At 42.5% G+C, this 23,043-nt stretch overlaps 1 protein-coding gene across 1 annotated transcript in view; it reads right to left on the bottom strand.

The window, feature by feature from the left end:
- The window catches only part of LOC127000255 (uncharacterized), a 46,473-nt gene extending 37,689 nt beyond the window's left edge, over positions 1-8,784 (bottom strand). The window contains exon 1 of the mRNA XM_050863706.1: positions 8,604-8,784. Within this exon, the coding sequence (XP_050719663.1) occupies positions 8,604-8,637 (34 nt within the window). The 5' untranslated portion in view covers positions 8,638-8,784. The remainder of the gene's footprint in view (positions 1-8,603) is intronic.
- Between the last annotated feature and the right edge of the window lie 14,259 nt (positions 8,785-23,043).

The following is a 23,043-nucleotide window of genomic DNA, read 5'->3' as shown; positions in this document are numbered from 1 at the left end:
AGAGAGAGAGAGAGAGAGAGAGAGAGAGAGAGAGAGAGAGAGAGAGAGAGAGAGAGAGAGAGAGAGAGAGAGAGAGAGAGAGAGAGAGAGAGAGAGAGAGAGAGAGAGAGAGAGAGAGAGAGAGAGAGAGAGAGAGAGAGAGAGATAGTATGTCAATAAAACTCATTGAAAGTTTATGAGTGTGTGTGTGTGTGTGTGTGTGTGTGTGTGTGTGTGTGTGTGTGTGTGTGTGTGTGTGTGTGTGTGTGTGTGTGTGTGTGTGTGTGTGTGTGTGTGTGTGTGTGTTTTCAAAATATACACACTACAACTATTATTTTTCCTTCTAATACGTTAACCAGTATATCTTTTTTCTGCAATACACTGCCTTTTTGATCAATAAACCAACGCAAAAAAAAATTAGAAGACGAAACGACGAATAACACCAAGAAACCAACACAGTCAGTAAGATACCAATGTGTCAGATACAAAGAAACGTTATAAAACAAAAACAACTGTATACTACTACTACTACTACTGCTACTACTACTACAACTACTATTACTGCTACTACTACTACTACTACTACTACTACTTCTACTATTACTATTACTTCTACAACTTCTACTATAATCCCTATTCCTCTATTACTCTACGGCGGAGTGTTGATTTAAGTGTCTCAGCCGGGAAGAGGGGGAAGGGGGCTGGGTTCTTGGGAAGGGGACCGAGGGGAGGTAGAGGGGACAGGTGCTCCCCATCACAACATCGACACAGGTGCACACGTCTACTCACGGCTCGGCGGGGGACACATTAAGGCCAAGTGTGTTTATTAAATCATCGGGCTGAGGTGACACGATTTTACTGAAAGTCGAGGTTCTATTTGTGTGTGTGTGAGTGTGTCTGTGTGTGGGGGGGTTACAAGTGGGAGGGAGTACGTGTGTGTGTTTGTGTTTGTTCGTTTGTTTGTTTGTGTGTGTCGGGGGGGGGGGGGAGGGTTACATAAATAGGTGTGGTTGTGGGCGTGTCGACTGGTGTGAATGTTAGAGAGGTAAAGTGTTCCTAATTTCACAGGTGGAGGAGTAGTGAAAAGGTAAATATAAATAGATAACACAACGAGTAGTTTTCCTTATAAGTTGTTTTCAGGTTTCAAAGACTGAGGGGAAAAATACAAATACATACAATTATAACAATGTATTCCCCCAAAAATGTATCACCTCCCTTAATGACAAAACTTCAATATGAAGATGGCTACCAACATTCATTCAGTAAGATGCTCCTCAGGTTTTATGGGTAAAGGGCCGGATCACCCCCACTGGCCAGGTAAACAAGCCTCACCACCTTCCAAAACGTACACATTCGGTTAACATGATGCTGAAAAGGGTTTGAAAGACTCCCCCAAACATCAGACCTACTGGACATGATGAGGAGGAAAGTAGGGATGGGAAGTAAAGGGAAGGGAAGGGTAGGGATTGAAAGGAAGGAGGGATGAAACTGAGGTGTGGGAAAGGAAAAGAAGGAGGAAAGAAAATAGTGTAAAGATGAGAGGGGAAGGGAAAGGAAGGAAAGGAAAGGAAAGGAAAGAAAATTGACCTCTCTTTTGGCCACTCCTCTTAACTCTCTTCTTTTTACAGCAGCAGTGATTTGCGGGCTTTTTTTTCATTACTGTTTTCGTATTTTCGCCTTCGAGCTGTTTCTTTCACTGTAAAAAAAAAAAAAGTGCATCGAAAGGACTCTCTAACCATCACCTCTTCAACCGCCACTCCGATATCCACCATCGCCACTTGCTCCACCATGAACACCAGTCAGCCAGCCACATTCTCCACGTCCATGATCTTCCATAAATCTTCTATATTAACCATAATCTTCACAGCATCAAGCGTAAATAGCAAGCACAAATAGATATAGGTGAAGTGCTAAGTTGGAACGTCCTTGTGTGTTGGCGGGGTGAAGGAATGGGTGGGGTAAAGATTAGGCTGCAGTAGGCGGGGAAGGGAAGGGAAAAAAAGGGCTGGGGGTTAGAGTTAGAGAGGGGGGGGGGGGGATGAGATACACTAAATTAGGGAGGAAACTTAGCATGTTGGACTGGGGAATGAATGGGCTAAGGGTGAAGGAAAAATAGACAGGCAGCAAAATGGGAATAAGAATGAAGACAAATGATAAGGATAAGAGTTAAACTGAGGGAATGAGAATATTTGAGGAATGCAGGGGAGGGAAGTATGACCGTGAGAGACTGGGGAATGCACTGATAAACGGTTATAACAAAGGTAGCTGAGAAAAGGAAAAAAAAAAAAGGAATGATGCAGGAGCAGAAAATGGTGGAAAATACAAAAGTGGAATGAGATATACTAATTGAATACAGGAGTTTCCGGAGTGGAGGAATGAATCGAAGGTGAAGTGGAAGAAGGGAGGGAAGTGATAACAAGGACAAAAAACTAATCAGAGACGTATAAAAGTGTGGTGGGGTGGAGTGTACATGATGGGTGGTATACCTAGGTGTAGGTGGAGAGGTGTGGGAGTGTGGGGGGTGAAAGTGCAGTGAGGTTGAGGTGGGTGGTGGTGGTGTGGGGGGGGGAAAAGGAGTTGCAAGATTTTCTGGTATAAGTGGAGTTGCAAGGTTGACTGAGGTGGCATCGAGTGTGTGTGGGGGATTATAAGTGGAGTTGCAAGGTTGACTGGGGTGGCATGGAGTGTGTGGGGGGGTTTAAGTGGAGTTGCAAGGTTGACTGGGGTGGCATGGAGTGTGTGAGGGGGGGTATAAGTGGAGTTGCAAGGTTGACTGTGGTGGCAGGGTGTGTGGGGGGGGTACAAGTCCCTGCCAGGTGCGGGGTTGACAGGTAGTGGTGGTGGTGGTGACAGGGGACAGGGCCAATCACCAGCTGCCAACGGACTGCCACCCACCCACCCAACCTCCGTTCGTCTCTCTTTCACAATCTCCGAAGCACCTTAATCCATGACACTTGAAATATGGGCGGGAGACACACGGGAGAGGTGACTGATGAGAGAAAGATAGCGAGAGAAAGGGAGAGGAGGACGGCATGTGAGAGAGAGAGGGGGAGGAAGACGGAGAGGAAGAGAGAGGGAGGGAGTTTTGAGGTATGAGTGGGCGGGGGGGGAACTTTTGCCATCTCTCCCTCGACCTTGCCAAGTATCTTCCGGGAAGCTTCGGGAGCGTGGGAGGAAGGAAGAAAAAGGACTGCCAAGGAGGAAGAGAGGAAAAGGAAGGGGAAGGGAGGGGAGGGGAAGGAGGCACGAGGGGAGGGACGAGGCCAAACACGACAGCTGCGAGGAAGAGGAAGCGAAAGGAAGGGAAAGAAAGAGAAGAAAGGAAGGGAAAGGAAGAGAAGGGAAAGGAAGAAAAGGCTACGAAAAGAAAGGTTTGAAAGGGAAAGAAAGGAAAAAAAGAAACTCAGAAGAAAATTAGGGGAATGAAATGAAGGAAAAGTAGAGGTAGCGATGGAAGAAAGAAGGAAGGAATTTGAAGGGTAGGGATGGCAACGAAGGAAGGGAGGAAATTAAGGGTTGAAGTAGGGAAGAGAAGGGAAGGGGAAGGAGCGGAAGGGAAAGGTAGGAAAGGGAAGAGAAAGGAAGAGAAGGGAAGAAAAGAAGAAACTGAATGGTAAAGTAAGGAAGTAAGGAAGGATGGGTGGGTCAGTGAAGGAGAGGAAAGGGAAGGGAAGGGAAGGGAAGGGACAGGAGGGGAAGGGAAAGGTAGGAAAGAGAAGAGAAGGGAAGAGAAGGGAAGGAATAAAGAAACTGAAGGGTAAAGTAGGTAAATAAGGGAGGATGGGTGGGACAATGAAGGAGAGGAAAGGGAAGGGAATGGAATGGAAGGGAATGGAAGGGAATGGAAGGGAAGGGACAGGAGGGGAAGGGAAAGGTAGGAAAGGGAAAATAAGGGAAGAGAAGGGAAGGAATAAAGAGACTGAAGGGTAAAGCAGGGAAGTAAGGAAGGATGGATGGGTCAGTGAAGGAGAGGAAAGGGAAGGGAAGGGAAGGGAAGGGAAGGGACAGGAGGGGAGGGGGAAGGTAGGACAGGGAAGAGAAGGGAAGAGAAGGGGAGGAATGAAGAAACTGAAGGGTAAAGTAGGTTAAAGGTGGTTCAGTGAAGGAGAGGAAAGGGAAGGGAAGGGAAGGGAAGGGACAGGAGGGGAAGGGAAAGGTAGGAAAGGGAAGAGAAGGGAAGAGAAGGGAAGGAATAAAGAAACTGAAGGGTAAAGTAGGTTAAAGGTGGTTCAGTGAGGGAGAGGAAAGGGAAGGGAAGGGAAGGGAAGCGAATATGTAGTACGTAGGAGCAATGTCACCATATTGTCGTACTCAAAACATCGCATTTATCAATTCCAAGCCCCAAAACTCTTCTACCCACATAGATAACGAGATTCCAGTTAAAGTTATCGTTAAAAGCGTTACTTATTGGTGTTTGTTTGCGATAGCTGTGAGTCAGAAACCGGAAAATACAATGTGCTGCGTGGCTGAGTACGATAATCTGGTAACGCTGCGCAGGAGAGGTAAAAGAGTTCGAGGACGCCCTTTAACAGGATTCTTGACCGTGAACCAGGAAAGTGTCACGCGTAAATAATGGAGTTTCGACGCAAAAGACGCTGGGTCGCCGCGGAAACACTTAAGCCTAAAACGAAGCGACTCCATTAAAAACACGAACGACAACAACAAACTGAGGAAGGAAAACACGTAAAAAAGCACCAAAACGACGCACCACAAACGCCTCTCGGGGCACACAAACACATACGTAACCCCCATTGCGTTTTAAAAGTGTAGGGTACAGATTTTCAACCTTTTCGAGGCTTACATACTCACATTTGATAAGACTTTCGTGGAGGTTGTGGGTCTTTCCACGGGTAGTTTCAGGAGTAGAGATAAAAAAAAAAAAATTTGCCACCGAGACCATTTTTTTTATGTGATACTTTTTCACCAAAATATATGATAGAAACACTAAAATACGTAATTTTTCTCATGGTTTATGTATCAAATCCCTGTGAGAAGTCAGGGGTGGATGTCCCCTGATATAATAGTATTTCAGGACAGCAGAATTATAATGAATCATCCCAACTCCATCATCTGCAGCGAGGTACGTATACAAGGTAACAACAAACTAAGAAAAAAGTACTACAAAGTAAATAAATAGAAAGTGAATAGGAACACATCATTTTCCGTATTAACTATTGATTCTCTCCGAGTTGAAATTCTGACTTCAAACTTGTGTATAGAAACATAAAAATAACTCAGACTGCTTAGCGATTAGAAACATTTGTAACCATGATCTTTTTCAGATTTTTTCCCGTAAGACTGTCCGCTGATGAGTCAGACTGACAGCGGTATTCTAGTCTTCTTATTTGTGTCAAATGATTTTAGTCACGAATAATTGATGTATCAGTCACGTGAAGATGATAACATGTATTTTTATGTCGTTGATGCAATACACGGATTTTCGTTACTCGTGGCATCTTTGAACTTCTAAATGAAAGTTAAGTGGACGTGAAACAGACCACTGAAATACCGCTGTCATGAAGTTTTCAACAGGGATCTGGTAAAAATGTCGTGTTTGGGCCATTTTATGTGAATATCCATCAGAAATCACGATTTAGTTTTTTTTTTTTTTGGGGGGGGGGAATCAGTTTTATGTGAATTTTTTTTATGTACTTTAAATATTTTTCCGATCTCTATTCATGAGCCTTGTCATAGTCTAGCAAGTCTTTTGCACCATGAATGTGAAAAAACTCATGGGAACCTGACCAACCTCCTTTGTGGCTTTAAAATATTTGTTGTGAGAGCTGAAAGCATCAAAGAATACTGGTCTAAGCGATACATTTTTTCTTCCCCGAACCTTTTCATTCACAGTTTTTTTCCTTCTTCTTTTTTGACAGGGAACGTGGGTAGATGCTGATGTTTTTATTGCTATGGCGTCGTTGTGCAGGCAGGTGCGAGGGAAAAGGAATTGCAAGGTTGCGCTTGGATGAATGTGTGTGTGGTGTGTGTGTGTGTGTATGTTTTCCTTTGTTTGTTTATAAGTCGCTGCATCATGCCAGGGAAGGAGAGTGCATTGGATGAGGCGGGTGAAGATACGGATGACATCATGTGCATCCCTTATGAATAACTGATGAATAATGTGACGAATGCGAGTGATAGATGATGGATACAAGAAATGATGGAGGTGAGGACATGTCTTTCCTTCATGAGAAACAGATGAAAAAGGAGGCGAATAAAGGTGTGTAGATAAACCTATGATATGATGTTTGATTTCAGGATGATGTCAAATCTTCCCCTCGTGAATAATCGATAAATAAGGAGGTTAATAAGGGTTTGTTTCCTTTGATAAGCCCAAAACATGATAATTGAGTCCAGCGTGATGTCGTGTCTATCGCTCAATGAATAAGTAGGTGTATAAGGGTTGTGTTTCCCTAGATAAGATCAGGAGATGAATGTATTTGGTATCTGGGTCATGAGGCTCCGAGTGTCACTGTAAATGGTCCCTTCCTGAGTATACAAGATGGGGTCACGTCTCCCTCATGATTTACTGGCGAGAAAGGTGATGAATGTGAGTGTTTCCTTAGTTAATCGTAAGAGATGAATGTACTTGGTATCTGGGTTATGAAGCTTCGAAAGTCACTGTAAATGGGCCCATTGCTAAGTGCACAAGATGAGGCTGCGTTTTTCCTACATGATTTACTGGTGAGAAAGGTGATGAATGTGAGTGTTTCCTTAGTTAATCGCAAGAGATGAGTGTACTTGGTATCTGGGTTATGGAGCTTCGATTGTCACTGTAAATAGACCCATTACTAAGTGTACAAGATGAGGCTGCGTTTTTCCTACATGATTTACTGGTGAGGAAGGTGATGAATGTAAGTGTTTCCTCGGATCAGCCCAAGCCATGAGTATATTTGGAATCTGGGTCATGAGGCTTGAAGTGTCACTGCAAACGGTCCCCCTTTGAGTGTATTTTTGTTCCCTGATTTACGGCAACGACCCTCTGAGTGAAGGAAGGTGAGGACGAGGATGTGGAAGAAGAGGAGGAGGTCTTCATGTCTCAGGCTCATCAGAAGGACTCTCCACCCTGAACGCCGCCTCCACTTCGCCGTCACAGCCACCCAGTCGCCTCCACCTTGGCCTCCGCGTCGCCCCACCACCACCTTCACACTCTTGGCGACTCCACTTGGGCCACGCAACGCATCCCTCTCGTCTTGCGTCATCCCGCCACACAGACATTCCACAGCGTTGGGTCTCCACTGATCTCACTGTCTCCACGCGTCACGCCTAAGCTGTTTATCTGCGTGGACTTGAAATACGCTTTATCCTTCTTTATTTGTGGGTTTAGTTAGTAGCCAAAGTCACATGCGCCGTAACTCCATCTTGGGTGTTTGTTTTGTCTGTCTGTCATGCGCGGGTCTCCTAAAATGCCTCATCTGCGTGGACCCGAAATCAGCTTTAACCTTCTTTATTTGAGGTTTTAGTTATAGTAGCCACATGCGCCTTAACGCCATCTTGGTTGTTTGCTTTTGTTTGTCATTGGCTCTGCAGGTGTAAACACAGACAACTCCGGTTCTGCTTCATCTCCGTGGACTCAAAATACGCTTTATCCTCCTTTATTTGAGGTTTTAGTTAGAAATCCACAAGTCACAAGCACCTTAACTCCATCTTGGGTGTTTGTTTTGTTTGTCCGTCATGCGCGGGTCGGGAGGTATAAACATAAGCGTCTGCAATACCACATCAGAACTGCGAGGACTTGATATACGCTTCAGATTTAAGGTTCTAGGACAGTCATGTTTAGGGTTCAAGTCACAAGCACATTTAACTCCATCTTGGGTGTTTGTTTTGTTTGTCTGTCATGCGTGGCTGTGAAGGTGTAACGTAGATGCCTGTAATGGCACGCTCAATGCTCTTCAGGGTTCTCTAAAGTAAGGCTTAAGACACTCTTGTTATGGGTTCATTCACAAGCACTTAACTCTCTCTTGTGTGTCTGTCTTTGTTTGTCATGCTCTTAGCGGGCACAAAAACAGACGTCTGCAGAGTCACACTCCTTCGGGCACTCTTGTTATGGGTCCTTCAAGTCGCACACACCCTCACTTCAAATAGGGTGTTTGTTTAGCCATGTCATGCAAGGGTCAGGAGGTGCAAACACGGACATATGCATTGCCACGAGCCGTCACGTCTCCCATCAAACGTCACGTCAGTCACGTCAACGTCACTGCACAGCCACGCGAAGCTTCGGTACAGTTCTTTGCATCTTCGTTCAATGACACGCAGGAGACTTGTAAGTATATTCACCATTAGGGTATCTCGTTGCAGAGCAAGTAAATCATTGACACTGTTACAGGGAGCTTGGAAGGCGGCGACGCAGCTTCTCACAAGTTCACTCTGACCTGGAAACTTTGTAACAGGTGTTCCACGTAAATAAAGACAAACAACAACAATATCCAGGAAAATGTATCGTGGAAACTTCGCATCAAGAGGCAGAACTATGCATCAGGGAGTGGGTGGCGGTGGTGGGCCGACTTGCAGAGGGCGAGGAGGTGGGCGTTTCCTGCGAGGGTGGGCGACTTGCTGAGGGCACGGCGGAGGCGGCGGAGGCGGCGTCCAGGGCAAAGATGATGTGTATGGCATGAAAACTGACTCACGCGAGGGTTCCGCAGTTCTCCTGGTCCTGTGCATGGCGGCGGCTGTCTTGTGGGGCGTGCGGCGATGGGCGTCTCCTAGCGGCGGGGGGCGATGTCAGGAGCTGGCTGGCACTCGGCTCTCTCTCTCCCGTGCCTTAGACTCTGCTGCCACCACCCAGTTCCTCCACCTGTGCCCTTCCCCCTTCACCCCAGCGCCCTGCCTCACTACCTCCAAATAGCTCCACATCTCAACCCGTGGAAGGCCGCCAGGAAATCCCTCCCACCTGCCTACCTCCACTTTTCCTCCCCCTCCTCCTTCTCCTCCTCTTCCTCCTCTCGTCCTTCTTCTCCTCCTACTCCTCACTATCTCTATCTCCCGCCCCTCTTCTCCCCAATCACCTTCCACTTTCATCGTCACATTCGTTGGGTATGCAGGATAAAAGGGTGGCGAGGCTTTTTATCTCCCCGCCGTCACTTTCACGTACGCACGCACACACACACACACACACACACACACACACACACACACACACACACACACACACACACACACACACACACACAATGACCCACTAACCAGGAGTAAGTTACGTGAGTGTTTAAGTCACGAAAATACCACGACCACCACCACGAATATTCACACTGACATTCCACCGTTGTCCCGAAGATCATAATAGACCGATTTAATGAACCTCTCCTGAAGCCAAAACGAGAAATACAAATATTATCAGTACTGCATCCATTACATAACTACAACTACTTCCACTACTACTACTACTACTACTATTACCACTACTACCACTACTGCTACGACTTTCTACTAGTTTTTGCTGTTGCCGTCGCTGTCACCATCATCAAAGTTGTCAGTCTCTTTTTTCAACTTCGACTGACACAAATACACAAACTCGAGCCACAACACACACACACACACACACACACACACACACACACACACACACACACACACACACACACACACCAATACCCCTCACACCCCCATACACATATACACACTGACAGACACACAAAAAGACGGACGGGAAAATAGTAGAAGGTAAAGGTGAGAGCTATGAGTGGAGGGGAAAGGAAAGTAGATCGAGGAATGTGCTTTTTTTCTTACTTCGTCTCTTCCCCCCTCTCTCTCTCTCCCTCTTTCCCTCCCTCTCCCTCCCTCCTTTAGCAGAGACCTTGCCACTAATGGAGCTTTCCTTCACGAACACACAAACAGACAAGTAGCGACGAAGTGAAGAAATCTGGATAATTCTGTTCTCTGTCGTAACCTACTAATCGACGAAGAGATACAAGAAAGGGAGAAGGAGGAATGATAGTGATGCGGATACCATGAAAACAGGAAGTACGTTAAGAAAATACACATTAACTGAAAGAAGTCGAGAGAAAGGTGAAGGTAAACGGTTAAAAGGTAAAATGAATGAGATACAACAACTAGAATAGGGCTAGAAAATGTAGATTAGGAGATAGAAAGCGATAGAAAAGTAATGATAAACAGTTAGAAAAATGAAACATAATTATGAGAAGCAAAACAACAAGAAAAGGTAGAATGAGGAAGAAAAGTAGAGATATGTAGCTTGTTTAAAAAGTAGAACATAAAAGAAACAAAAAAACAAGAAAAGCCAGAAAATAGAGATTAACATTAAGAAGTCAATAAAAAGGTAAAGATAAAAAAAAAAAACATTAGAAAATACATATTAAAATAGAAATCAATAAAAAAACTGAAGGTAGGCAGTTCAAAACAATAAAATGTCACAAAATAAGAAAAAAAGATAGAAAATAGATTAACAGAAAGAGGTCGATAAAAAGATAAAGATAAACAGTAAAGTAAAAACAAATAAACAAAACAGCGCAGAAGGGCTATAGAAAAAAACACAGCTTCAATACAAACAACAAATCGCTTAAAATTGAGGTCATGTTTATTTTTTCTTTCTTTCACTCGGTTTTTATTTTTCCTATTTACGACTCACAGACCTCATCGCCTTCCACCCCTTTCCTCCCTCCGGATCTGCGAAATGAAAATAAACACGTGGTTAAACATTTTTTTGTCTTAAGCTCAAAACCCAATAGGTAGGCGACGTTTCTCTCTCTCTCTCTCTCTCTCTCTCTCTCTCTCTCTCTCTACCCGTCTATTTTTTCTTTCTCTCTTTCTCTCTCTGTCTTTATCTTTTTATCTATCTAACTTTTTTTCTTTTCTTTCTTTGTCTTTCTCTTACCTTCTTCTCATTCACTTTCTCTTTTTATCCTTCTTTCTTTCTTTCCTTCACCCTCCCCCCAGTCTCTCTCTCTCTCTCTCTCTCTCTCTCTCTCTCTCTCTCTCACTATAAGAACTGGGATGCCCACATTCCCAGTGATGTTATATACCTGGACTTTCAGAAAGGTACCGCACGAGCGACTCCTTAAGAAACTGCACTCGGCGGGCATTGGAGCCAATCTGATCGCGTGGATAAGAGATTGGCTCACCGACAGACAACAACGAGTACTACTCAACGGACAGCCTTCCGATTGGCTGTCAGTCACTAGTGGAGTGCCTCAAGGATCAGTGCTGGGACCCATCCTCTTTATCATATATATCAATGACCTAGAATCAGGACTGAAATCCACAATATCGAAATTTGCTTATGACACCAAGGTGGGTGGAGAGGCCCTCACAAAGACCGACTGCGAAATTCAGAAAGACCTCAATCACATTATCGAATGGTCGGAAATATGGCAAATGTCTTTTAATGTTGACAAATGTAAAGTTATGCACATTGGGTCCAGAAATAGTAACCACACATACATCATGAATGGGAAACCTCTGCAGGCGATGCAGGAGGAAAAAGATCTTGGAGTCACTATCAGCAGTGATCTGAAACACGCGAATCACTTTAAAAAAGCATACAACAAAGCCAACACTATGCTCGGGTTCATAGCGAGGAACTTCGAGTGTAAAACACCAGACGTGATGCTATCCTTGTATAATTCCATGGTAAGACCGCACCTCGAGTATGCAGTACAGTTCTGGTCTCCTAATTACAGAAAGGACATTGATTTACTGGAAAGGATTCAACGACGCGCCACAAAGATGATTCCAACCTTATGGCTCAACCGTACGAGGAACGACTCAAGCGACTCAATCTCTTTACATTGGAGAAAAGACGCCTACGAGGGGATATGATTCAAGTCTTCTAGTATCTGAAAAAGTTCAATAACGTCGATTACTCCAAATTCTTTGAACTGCAAACCAACTCAAGAACTAGAAATAACGGTTTACCCATTCAGTCGAGTCGATGTAACACAGACACTGGAAGGAGTTTCTTTTCAAACCGAGTCATCCGCCACTGGAACAATCTTCCCTCAGAAGTAGTAAATGCGAATACCATCAACTCCTTCAAATACAGAATCGACCGTCATTTCGCTGCGTCGGGAGTAAACTGAATAACAAGGTGCTTTCATCTGCTCCTCAATATCGAGGTGCTTTCATCTGCTCATCAAGCCCCAAGTGGCGGTCGAGCAGATTAAATCACCCAAGCGGGCGACCTCGTAATGAGTCAATAGGCTTTCTGTTGCCTGCATTTCCATGTTTCCATGTTTCTCTCTCTCTCTCTCTCTCTCTCTCTCTCTCTCTCTCTCTCTCTCTCTCTCTCTCTCTCTCTCTCTCTCTCTCTCTCTCTCTCTCTCTCTCTCTCTCTCTCTCTCTCTCTCTCTCTCTCTCTCTCTCTTTGACGACGCATGCAAACAGAAAACACGTGCAGGAAAAAAGAAAAGAAAAAAAACAAAATGATGACGTCACCCGCCCGTAAATTACCCCAGACAGGTGAGAGAGAAAACACTCACACTCAATTAAGGATACGTTGCACATGTTTTTATTTATTTTTTTTCTACATATTTTCCCTTCTTTTTTCGTTTTCTTTCAGTCACTGCAGCGGGATGACTTACTTAAACTTGGCCGTGATGATGATTGGGGTAAAATTTTGTCTCCTTTCCTTTTCGTTTCTCGTCTAGTTATCGAGTTATATTTACTGTCTGAATATGGTGGAGAGAAAGTAATACAGGAAGGTGCATATGTTATTTCCGTCTTACCTGTTTACCGCTATAATTGCTGTCTGAATATTAAGTAGAGAAAAGATTATAAGTAGGTGCATATATCTTCCCTGTCTTGCCTGTCTGCCGAGATAAAATTGCTGTTTGAGTACGGAGAGAAAAATACAAGAAGGTGCATATGTCGTTCCTATCTTGCCTGTCTACGGAGCTATAGTTGCTGTGTGGATATGAAGGAAAGAAAAAATATGTGAAGGTGCATATTTCGTTCCTGTCTGGCCTGCCTACCTAACTATATTTGCTGTCTAGATATGAAGGAAGGAAAAAATATAAGAAGGTGCATATGTCGTTCCTGTCATGCCTGTCTACGGAGTTAAAATTGCTGTCTGGATATGAAGGAAAGAAAAAATATAAGAAGGTGCATATTTCTTCCTGTCTTGCCTGTCTACCGAGTTATAATTCCTGTCTGAATATGAAGGAAAGAAAAAAATATGAGAAGGTGCACATTTCGTTCGTGTCTTGCCTGTCTACGGAGCTATAATTGCTGTCTGGGTATGAAGGAAAGAAAAAATATAAGAAGGTGCATATTTCTTCCTGTCTTGCCTGTCTACGTAACTATAATTGCTGTCTGGAAATGAAGGAAAGAAAAGAATATAAGAAGGTGCATATTTCGTTCCTGTCTCGCCTGTCTACCTAACTATAATTACTGTCTGGATATGAAGGAAGGAAAAAATATAAGAAGGTGCATATTTCGTTCCTGTCTGGCCTGTCTACCTAACTATAATTGCTGTCTGGATATGGAGGTGAGAAAATATAAGAAGGCGCATCTTTCTTTCCTGTCTCGTGGGTTTTATCCTACACGGGTATGCAAGGGAGGGATATAAATGCAGGTTTCACGTTTTCTTTTCCCCTTTATGTAAGCCTACTACTACACGTGATGTGAAAAAGATAAATTAATAGTTTTGAAGTTTATGTATTAATTCTTCATGCATTCTTCATGGACAGGAGAAAATTTAAAGGGGGCTTAACGTTTTCTCTGTTTCTCTACTAAAGTTTATTGACACATCAGTCCATCCAGATTATTTCCACATCAGTCTATCCAGGTAGGGGAAAATAACGGAGAGAAAAATATAAGTGGGTGCATATTTCTTCCTTATCTTGCCTGTGTACGGAGCTATAGTTTCTGTCTGAATATGAAGGAAAGAAAACTATAAGGGTTTATCACCTTCGTCATCGCTTTATATCTAAATTCTTACATGAGTGTGCACCGAAGGGGAAAGTAAAGGTTTTATGTTCCAGCTTCCTCTCTGATTTATTTGATTTCATTCATTCATCAACAAGAGGGGGAAAGATAGCTCAGTGCTGCTTCCTTTCCCCTCTGAGTTATTCATGTAAGATAAATATGAGTCTCATGCCTCCTTTCACCCACAGGTTATTCCCATAGAGTAAATATGAGTTTAATGTTACCTTTCTCTTCCCTTCAAGCGGGTATAGAAAGAGGGTGAAGTGTCTCCGTTTCTCCCCGGCGAGTTTATTCACACGAGAGACGCTTTTTATTGTAAAGACACATGAAAAAGAATACCGTCTCCACAACATTGCTAACTAAAGACGACCCCAAAATGAACAACTAAATTTGGTCTATTTTTTTAACCACAAATGAAGACAAATGAGCGTCTGTTTATCTCGTGTCTCGTTGTGCAGTGAGGGCGCGAGGTGCGGTAATAGTCACTCCGGCGTACGATGACGTCAAAAACACATTAACGGGCGACAGACTTATTTACCTGACCTTGGTGGATTCTGGCGGCTCAGGTCTCTCAAAACAGTGATTATTTATCTTATATGTCTCCTCTTTCTGTCGCTGCCTTTGCCTCTCTCTCTCTCTCTCTCTCTCTCTCTCTCTCTCTCTCTCTCTCTCTCTCTCTCTCTCTCTCTCTCTCTCTCTCTCTCTCTCTCTCTCTCTCTCTCTCTCTCTCTCTCTCTCTCTCTCTCTCTCTCTCTCTCTCTCTCTCTCTCTCTCTCTCTCTCTCTCTCTCTCTCTCTCTCTCTCTCTCTCTCTCTCTCTCTCTCTCTCTCTCTCTCATTCACACACGCACACACCCACACACACACACAGACCGACTGCCCCCCCCCCACCCACACACACACACCTGCGTCACACGTCTACCTTCGGCCATTTCCTGTTTGCAGTGATAAATTTAGACAAGATTTATGCCCAGTCTCAAATAACCGTCCAGGGCGTGGGAGGATATTTGCCTCAGACCTTCTAAAAAAATAAGCCTCGAATTACTTTACGAACTCATTACTTACAGTGTCGAATAAATTTACTAAACGCACGGCTGTATGAACGAATATTTTAATCAAACTTGAAATTTCCCTACAAAATGTCACTATAAATTACGCCCACAGAATTTCATGGTGGCCTAAATAACTTCGTAAAAAAGCATGAATTGAGGGATTTTGCAGTTGTCCTGTTTGCAGTGGGGCGCTGTAGATGCCATTTTTTTTAATTATCTCTAAACTTTCTGAGCCAGAGGTGGACCTAGCTATTTTCAACGGCTATTTGCAGAGAATTTGACACTGACGACCATAAAGAAATAAGAAGAAAAAAATCAGTACTCATTAAAACAATTTACAAATTAACTACCCCAGGAACAGAAAAGTACAAGAACAATAGAAATACGAAATATTACGTTATCTGTGGCGAAAGTGGTCTAGTGGTCATCGCGCCTGGCTTCAACTCCGCGGGCCCGGGTTCGAATCCCAGCCCGGGCAGTCGGCGTGCAGCTCACCCAGCTGTTCATCCTCCCTCTCGGGCTGGTCGATAAATGGGTACCTGGGGAAACCTGGGGAAGGTAAACTGTGGTAACCCGGATGTCACACTGGACCTGTGTCCCGGGGTAATGGGCTCCCTCCCGCCACAGGCTCAAGGGCCAATGTTACGGAGATGAGCACCGAGGCCACGCGCTGCTACAGCGTATGCCCCCAACTATACCTTTTACTTTTTGTAACGAAAAAAAGAAATATCAAATTAACACTAAACAGATCTCTCGCTTATATTTCAATAGTAAAAAATATAATAATGGCCATAATATATATATAAGCAAAATTCCTGAGATTGAAAACGAAACAAAAAAATGTTTAAAAGATCCCATAAAAAGGTGAACCCAAGCACAGGTGTGGGCGCCAGGTAACGAGGGTGACATGGGCGGGTTTTGAGACACAGACACGGCGCGGCGCGTCGCGTGGGGGGCAGATCAACACGTCAGTACCGATATAGCGCCGTGAGTCAGGGCGGGAGGCACCCAGCACCCGGCACCGCCTACCTGCCTGCCTGCACCCTACCTGCTTCCTCATTAGGCGAGACGCGCACACCTGACATACAAACACACCTGCACGAGGCGAGCCAGCGACGGGCCGCGGGAGGTTTGGGGGGAAAGCAGCATTTTTTCCTTCATTCCGGGATATATTTTGGAACGTTGGTATTAATTAAGGCGACGTAAATAAATAGACGGTTGTATTTTAAGCATATCGGAGAGAGCAAGGAATGAATAATACAGCATTATTGAAGTAATAATTATATAGCGTATGCTTACTCAATTTATTAAGTGCCTTGCAAAGCCTTAAACTGCAGAACGTAAAAGAAAAATTAGTGAAACATTTCAAATTCAATCTTATCGAAATGATCAAACAAACGTAAACGAAGAGAGTAATATACAGATACATGCACAAAGAGTAGGGTAACGAAATAAATAAACAAATAAACAAATAAACAGGTAAATACGCAAGCAAATTAGAACCCAAGGACGTGCCAGTAATACTTTGCTTGAGGCGAAGATTTCTCCTTCCACTTGATTTACTTTCCTTTCTTTCCCCGACAAGGTCACGCAACACACAAGACCCCGAGGCTGCCCGGGAACCATTAAGGCCTGACAGACACGTATGGCGGTGCCGAGTGTAGGCAGGGAGGGTGAGGGAGGAGGAGGAGGAGGAGTGGGAAGGGTGACGGGGAAGAAGGCATACTGGGCTTAATTTACTTTGTTATTCTCCATTCTTTCTCCTAAGTGCTGAGGGTGATAAGGAGGAAGGTGAGCACGATAATGAGGATAATGATGACAGGTACAGATGGTTGTGCTGAGTGTAGGCAGGACGGTTTTTTGTGCGTGAAGAAACTATGTCTGTCATCACTTTTCCTCTCCTCTAAGTGCTGGCGTGACGATGAAGATTATGAGGATGATACTGACAATAATGATGACATATACGTATGGCTGTGTCGTGTGTAGGCTGAAGAGCTAGTAAGATATAATATGATGGGTTAATGTATAAAATGAAGTGTATAAATATTAATAATGATGATGCTAAAGATGAAAGACTTAACATTATATTTATCGCCGCTCTGCATCCTAATTTTTTTGTAGGTCAGGGAAGATGAAGACGGAAAATATTTGCAAGTGTGTATAACTTTGGAGCCTAAAATCAATATGTGAGTAATTAATATTTATGACAATGATGCTAAGAATAACTATAAGCATAACAAAACTATATTTATCACTTTGCTACATACATAACATTAAATATTTGTAGACACAGGGGACGCATGTCAGAAATAGGTGTTAATGTTTATAACTGAGTGTAAAATTAGCCTGTAGTGTTGAGAGTGAGAGGCTACAGGGAGGGCAGATTATAAAGTGAGCCAAGAACACCCAGGCACTAGGCGGCAACGACCAACCCCGTAGTGCTGTATCATGGATCTGCAAACTTGGTGTGTGATATTGTTGGAAGAGGAGGAATATTTTTAGCCAGGGATACGGAAAGGACTAGGAAAGAGCGGGAGGTAAGGGTTATAGTATGAGGACAATAAATAAAGACCATGAAGTGCTTTATCATCCACTCAAGACGGTAATAATGTAAGGTTTATAAAGAGCAGGAATGTTGTTACGAAGGAATATGGAAATGATTAGGGAGTGTGGAGTAACGATTATAATATAGTGAGAAAAAAGTTTATTGAGTGCTTTACTATACATTCAAAGGGTAATAATGTAAATTTTATGAAATGTTGTTGAAAGGGAAGGGATTAGAGAAAGAGTGTAAAGAGTATAATATATGGACATCAACGTCATAAAGAAAATGGGGTGTTTTATCTTACTCGTTACTCGTACATTCAGAACGGTAATAAGGAAGGTTTTATGAAGAGAAATAATGATGAGATAAGGAAGGGAGTAGTATTAAAATAGTACATAAAAGGTGAGTTAATAGAATCCTAGATCATATACTATGCTAAGATTTACGAAGATAAGGAATGCTGTCTTAGTGTTCTGTAGTAAGCGGTACAGAAAGCAATTAGGTATGGAGTAGGAGGTTAGATTAGGTACTGAGTGAGTTAATAATATCCAGCCACAACACGGCGAAGAACATCTGAAACGGTAATGTGCTAACTTATATAAGGAGAAGGTATGTTGCGTTAGAATCCGTAAGAAATGCTAAAGGGAGCGGGGAATAAGTGAGTTAACTAAAACGGAAAAGGTGAATATACTGACATGGTAATGAGTTTGTCTTTATGAGATGATATGCTGCGTAATATAAGTAAAGGATGTTAAGGGATTGGGGAAGGAGTGAGGAGTAAAGAACGAAAAAAATAAGATAAACTAGACCATGCAAAAATGAATTGAGTTGAGGCGGAAGCTGAAGGGATTAGGGAAGGAGTGAGAAGTAAAGAAAGGAAAATAAGATAAATTGGACCATGCAAAATTAATTGAGTCGAGGCGGAAGCTGAAGGGATTGGGGAAGGAGTGCAAGGTGAAGAAAGGAAAATGAGATAAATTGGACCATGCAAAATTAATTGAGTCGAGGCGGAAGCTGAAGGGATTAGGGAAGGAGTGCAAGGTGAAGAAAGGAAAATGAGATGAATTGGACCATGCAAAATGAATTGAGCCGAGGCGGAAGCTGCAGGGATTAGGGAAGGAGAGAGGTAAACAAAGGAAAATAAGATAAACTAGAAAATGCAGAAGTGATTGAGTCGAGGCGGAAGCTGAAGGGATTGGGGAAGGAGTGAGAAGAAAGGAAAATAAGATAAATAAGACCATGCAAACTGAATTGAGTCGAGGCAGAATATATATAAATACTGATAATTATGAAGAATATGTGGGAAGGTTGTGGGCAGGTGGTCTGGGTGGGCGGGAGGTGGGTGTCGCTACCCTTTGCTGCCAATACGAGAGCTAAATATACTTGTTGTTGTAGTGAAGGTGGTAGTGGTTTTGGTAATGGTGTTGGTGTTGTTGTTGATGGTGGTGGTGTGGTGATTTGGGTATTGTTTGGTGTTGGTGGTGTTGGTTGTGGTTGTGGTGGTTTTGGTGTTAGTGTTGATGGTTTTGGTATTGGTGGTGGTGGTGGTAGTGGTAGTGGTGGTGGTGTTAGTAGTGGGCTTGGTGGTTTTATGAATGTTGCTGCTGTTGTTGTTGTTGTTGGTGGTGGTGGTGGTGGTGATGGTGGTGATGGTGGCGGCAGTTGTGGTGGTGGTTTTGGTAATAGTGATGGTAGTAGTGGTGTCAGTAGGGGTTGTGGTGGTTTTAGAAATGTTGTTGTTGGTGGTGGTGGTAGTGGTGGTTCTGGTTATGGTGGTGGTGGTGGTGGGAGTAGTAGTGGTGGTGGTGGTGGTGGGTGATTGGTTGGTGTTGGAAAGCCTTGCTACTTCGTAATCTCAAAAGAATCTTCAAAACAACATTTCTTTAAAGTCTGTGATCTATCGCTTTTCATCCGATGCCACCTGACACCTTCCTCCTTTTTTTGCGCTGGCAGATTCTTATTTTTTTTTTATTTACTTTTTTACGTGTTTCTTCACTCCATTCATCATAGTATCTAATCACCAACAAATCCTCACATGAACATTGAAAAAAATACCTACTCGACTATTTTTCAGAGGACGGATGTGTGAGGAAATTGCTATAAATACCCTTCCTTTTCTTTACTTTTTTCTTTCGTTAACCTGTTTTTTTTCTTATTTTATTTTCCTTTTTCCTTTCCCAAAATTTATACATCCTTTCCCATTTTCATTACTTTCTTTTCCTTCCCTATCTTTTGCTTTCTTTTCCTTGTTTTCTTTTTTTTATTATTTCTTTTATGTGTTTTTATTCTCATTAAATTTAACTGCTCATTTTTGTTTTTATTCCAACCTTTCCGTTCTCTCTCCTCCTTTCCTTCATTGCCTTCTCAACATTTCCTTTCTCTTTTCCTTTCTTTTCTTCCTTTCTTTATTATCTTTACATTCCTTCTTTTCCTTTCTTTTCTTTTTTTCTTTATTATCTTTACATTCCTTCCCACTTTCTTCCTTTATTATTGTTATTATTAGAAGGAAGCATGACTTCCCTAATTTCCTTCACATTTTTCATTATATTTCGGTGGAGCAAAAGAGAAGCAGGTGGATGAAACATGCTCACTAAGTCCTTGGCGCCTCCCTCCCTCCCTTCCTCTCTCCCTCCCTCTTTCTCTCCCTTCCTCCTCCCACCCTCCTACGTCCCTCATTCCTCGGTCCCTCCCTCCTTCCCTCCTCCTCTTTCTCTTCCTTCTTCCCCATCACATTCTAGCTGTTTTCGGGGAAGTGGAGCGAGGAAAGTAATAAAGAGAGAGAGAGAGAGAGAGAGAGAGAGAGAGAGAGAGAGAGAGAGAGAGAGAGAGAGAGAGAGAGAGAGAGAGAGAGAGAGAGAGAGAGAGAGAGAGAGAGAGAGAGAGAGAGAGAGAGAGAGAGAGAGTGTGTGTGTGTGTGCGTGTGTGTGTGTGTGTGTGTGTGTGTGTGTGTGTGTGTGTGTAATCTAACAATATATGACATTACCTGACCTTCAAGATAAAACATTTCCAAGCAGGTGATAAAAAGTTACTTGGATGCTAAAAGGAAGGAAGAAAAAGGGAATGAAAGATGTGCAACAGTAAAGAAGGAGAGTTAAAAAAGAATAAAAGAAAGAAAAGGAAATAAAAGGAAAAGAATTAGAAACGGGAGGAGAGGAAACTTAATAAAACGGGTTGATGCGAAACAAAACAAGTGGTAAGTTGAAACAAGAAAGGAAGGAAACAGAAAAAAAAACAGAAAGGAGGGGAAACATGAGCAAAGAAATGAAGAAGATGATAGAGGGTACGAAGAAAAGGCGAAAGATACGTAACAGAAAAGGATGGGAGTAAGAAAGGATGAGAGAAGAAAGAAAAGCGAGAAGAAAATGAAAGATAGGGATAGGAAAGTGAAGGAAAGGAGAAGAAAGGAATGGATAGGAAAATGAAGGAAAGGAGAAGAAAGGAATGGACAGGAAACGAGAGGGAAAAGGAATGATGAGATGAAGAGACACGAAACGAATAAGTAAAGAAAAAGAATGGAAAGAAGGATTAGGAAAGACAAGAAAGGAAAAGAAAGGAAGGGAAAGGAAAGGAAAGGAAAGGAAAGGAAAGGAAAGGAAAGGAGAGGAAAGGAAAGGTTAAGGAAAGGAAAGGAGAGGAAAGAAAAGGAAAGGAAAGGAAAGGAAAGGTAAGGAAAGGAAAGGAAATTAAGGAAAGGAAAATAAAGCAAAGGAAAGGAAAGGAAAGGAAAGGAAAGGAAAGGAAAGGAAAGGAAGGGAAAGTTAAGGAAAGGAAAGGAAAGGAAAGGAAAGTTAAGGAAATGAAATGAAAGGAAAGGAAAGTTAAGGAAAGAAAAGGTATGGAGAGGAAAGGAAAGGAAAGATAAGGAAAGGAAAGGAAAGGAAAGGTAAAGGAAGTTAAGGAAAGGAAAGGAAGGGAAAGGAAAGGAAAGGAAAGAAAAGGAAAGGTAATGAGAGGAAAGGAAAGGAAAGGAAAGGAAAGGAAAGGAAAGAAAAGAAAAGGAAAGGAAAGTTAAGGAAAGGGAAGAAAAGGAAAGGAATGGAAAGGAAAGGAAAGGAAAGGAAAAGAAAGTTAAGGAAAGGGAAGGAAAGGAAAGGAAAGGGAAGGAAAGGAAAGGGAAAGAAAGGAGAGGTAAGGAGAGGAAAGGAAAGTTAAGGAAAGGAAAGGAAAGGAAAGGAAAGGAAAGGAAAGGAAGGGAAAGGAAAGAAAAGGAAAAGTAAGGAAGGTTAAGGAAAGGAAAGGAAAGAAAAGGAAAGGAAAGTTAAGGAAAGGGAAGGAAAGGAAAGGAAAGGGAAGGAAAGGAAAGGGAAAGAAAGGAAAGGTAAGGAGAGGAAAGGAAAGTTAAGGAAAGGAAAGGAAGGGAAAGGAAAGGAAAGAAAAGGAAAAGTAAGGAAGGTTAAGGAAAGGAAAGGAAAGGAAAGAAAAGGAAAGGAAAGGAAAGGAAGGTTAAGGAAATGAAATTAAATGAAAGGAAAGGAAATTATTGCTAAGAAAAGAAAACAATTAAATAAAGACAAGAATGGAAGATTAACACGATGAAAAATCACGTAATTAGAAGTGAAAGTAAAAGCGTTAGGCAGAAAAAACTAGTATATCAAATAAAACAAAATAAAAAAATATGAAAAAAAATTAATATGGTGGGAACAGGAACACAAAGAAACTGCAACACAATCCTGAGAAAAGGAAAACCATGGTCGAGAAATTAAGAAAAATGAAAGAAATATGAGTTACGAAAAATAGAAATGAGGGTAAACTAAATAAAGAAGAGGGAGAGGAGGAGAATAAGACTAAACAAGACTGAAAAATTATACTGAAGAAAAGGAGAAAATTGAAGAGCAAGGAAAGAAAGTGTATGAGGAAATGGAAAAAAACGAATGAAAGGGAAACAAAAGAAGGGAACAGGGAGAGAAAGGGAAGAAATGATAAACTGAAGAGGAGAATAAGGAATAAACTCAATGAAAGGGAAGCAAAGGAAGGGAATAAGAAGGAGAGCAGGAGGAAACATGGTAAATCGAAGGTGGATATAAGGAATAACTAAATGATAATAAAGTAATGGGGGAGAAAGAAAAGGCATGAAAATGGAAGGAGAGAAAAGGGAAGGAACTGAATGAAAGGGAAGCGAATGAATGGAATAAGGAGGGAGAGAAGACATGATGAATTGAGGAAGAGGACAGGGAAGAGAGGGATTAAGAGGGAGTGCTCGAGAGAGAGAGAGAGAGAGAGAGAGAGAGAGAGAGAGAGAGAGAGAGAGAGAGAGAGAGAGAGAGAGAGAGAGAGAGAGAGAGAGAGAGAGAGAGAGAGAGAGAGAGAGAGAGAGAGAGAGAGAGAGAGAATATTAATAAAAAAGAAGAAAAAATAAAAGAAAGAAAGTAAGAAGGTTAAAAGAAGAAAAAAGAAAGGATAAATGGAAAAAACAAAGGAAAAAGAAGAAAAAGTAGAAAAGGAGAAAGAGAAGAGGAAAAAAAGAAAATAATGATCTGAATGAAAGAGGAGCAAAGGGAGAGAGTTAGAAGGGGAGCAAGAGGAGATGTGATAAATAATTGAATCAGAAATAAACGTTCAAGGACAAGGACGACGCGAGAGAGAAGGAGAA

Source organism: Eriocheir sinensis, chromosome 18 (assembly GCF_024679095.1).
Source record: "Eriocheir sinensis breed Jianghai 21 chromosome 18, ASM2467909v1, whole genome shotgun sequence".
Classification (NCBI taxonomy): domain Eukaryota; kingdom Metazoa; phylum Arthropoda; class Malacostraca; order Decapoda; family Varunidae; genus Eriocheir; species Eriocheir sinensis.
This window is presented reverse-complemented; position numbering and strand designations above follow the sequence as displayed.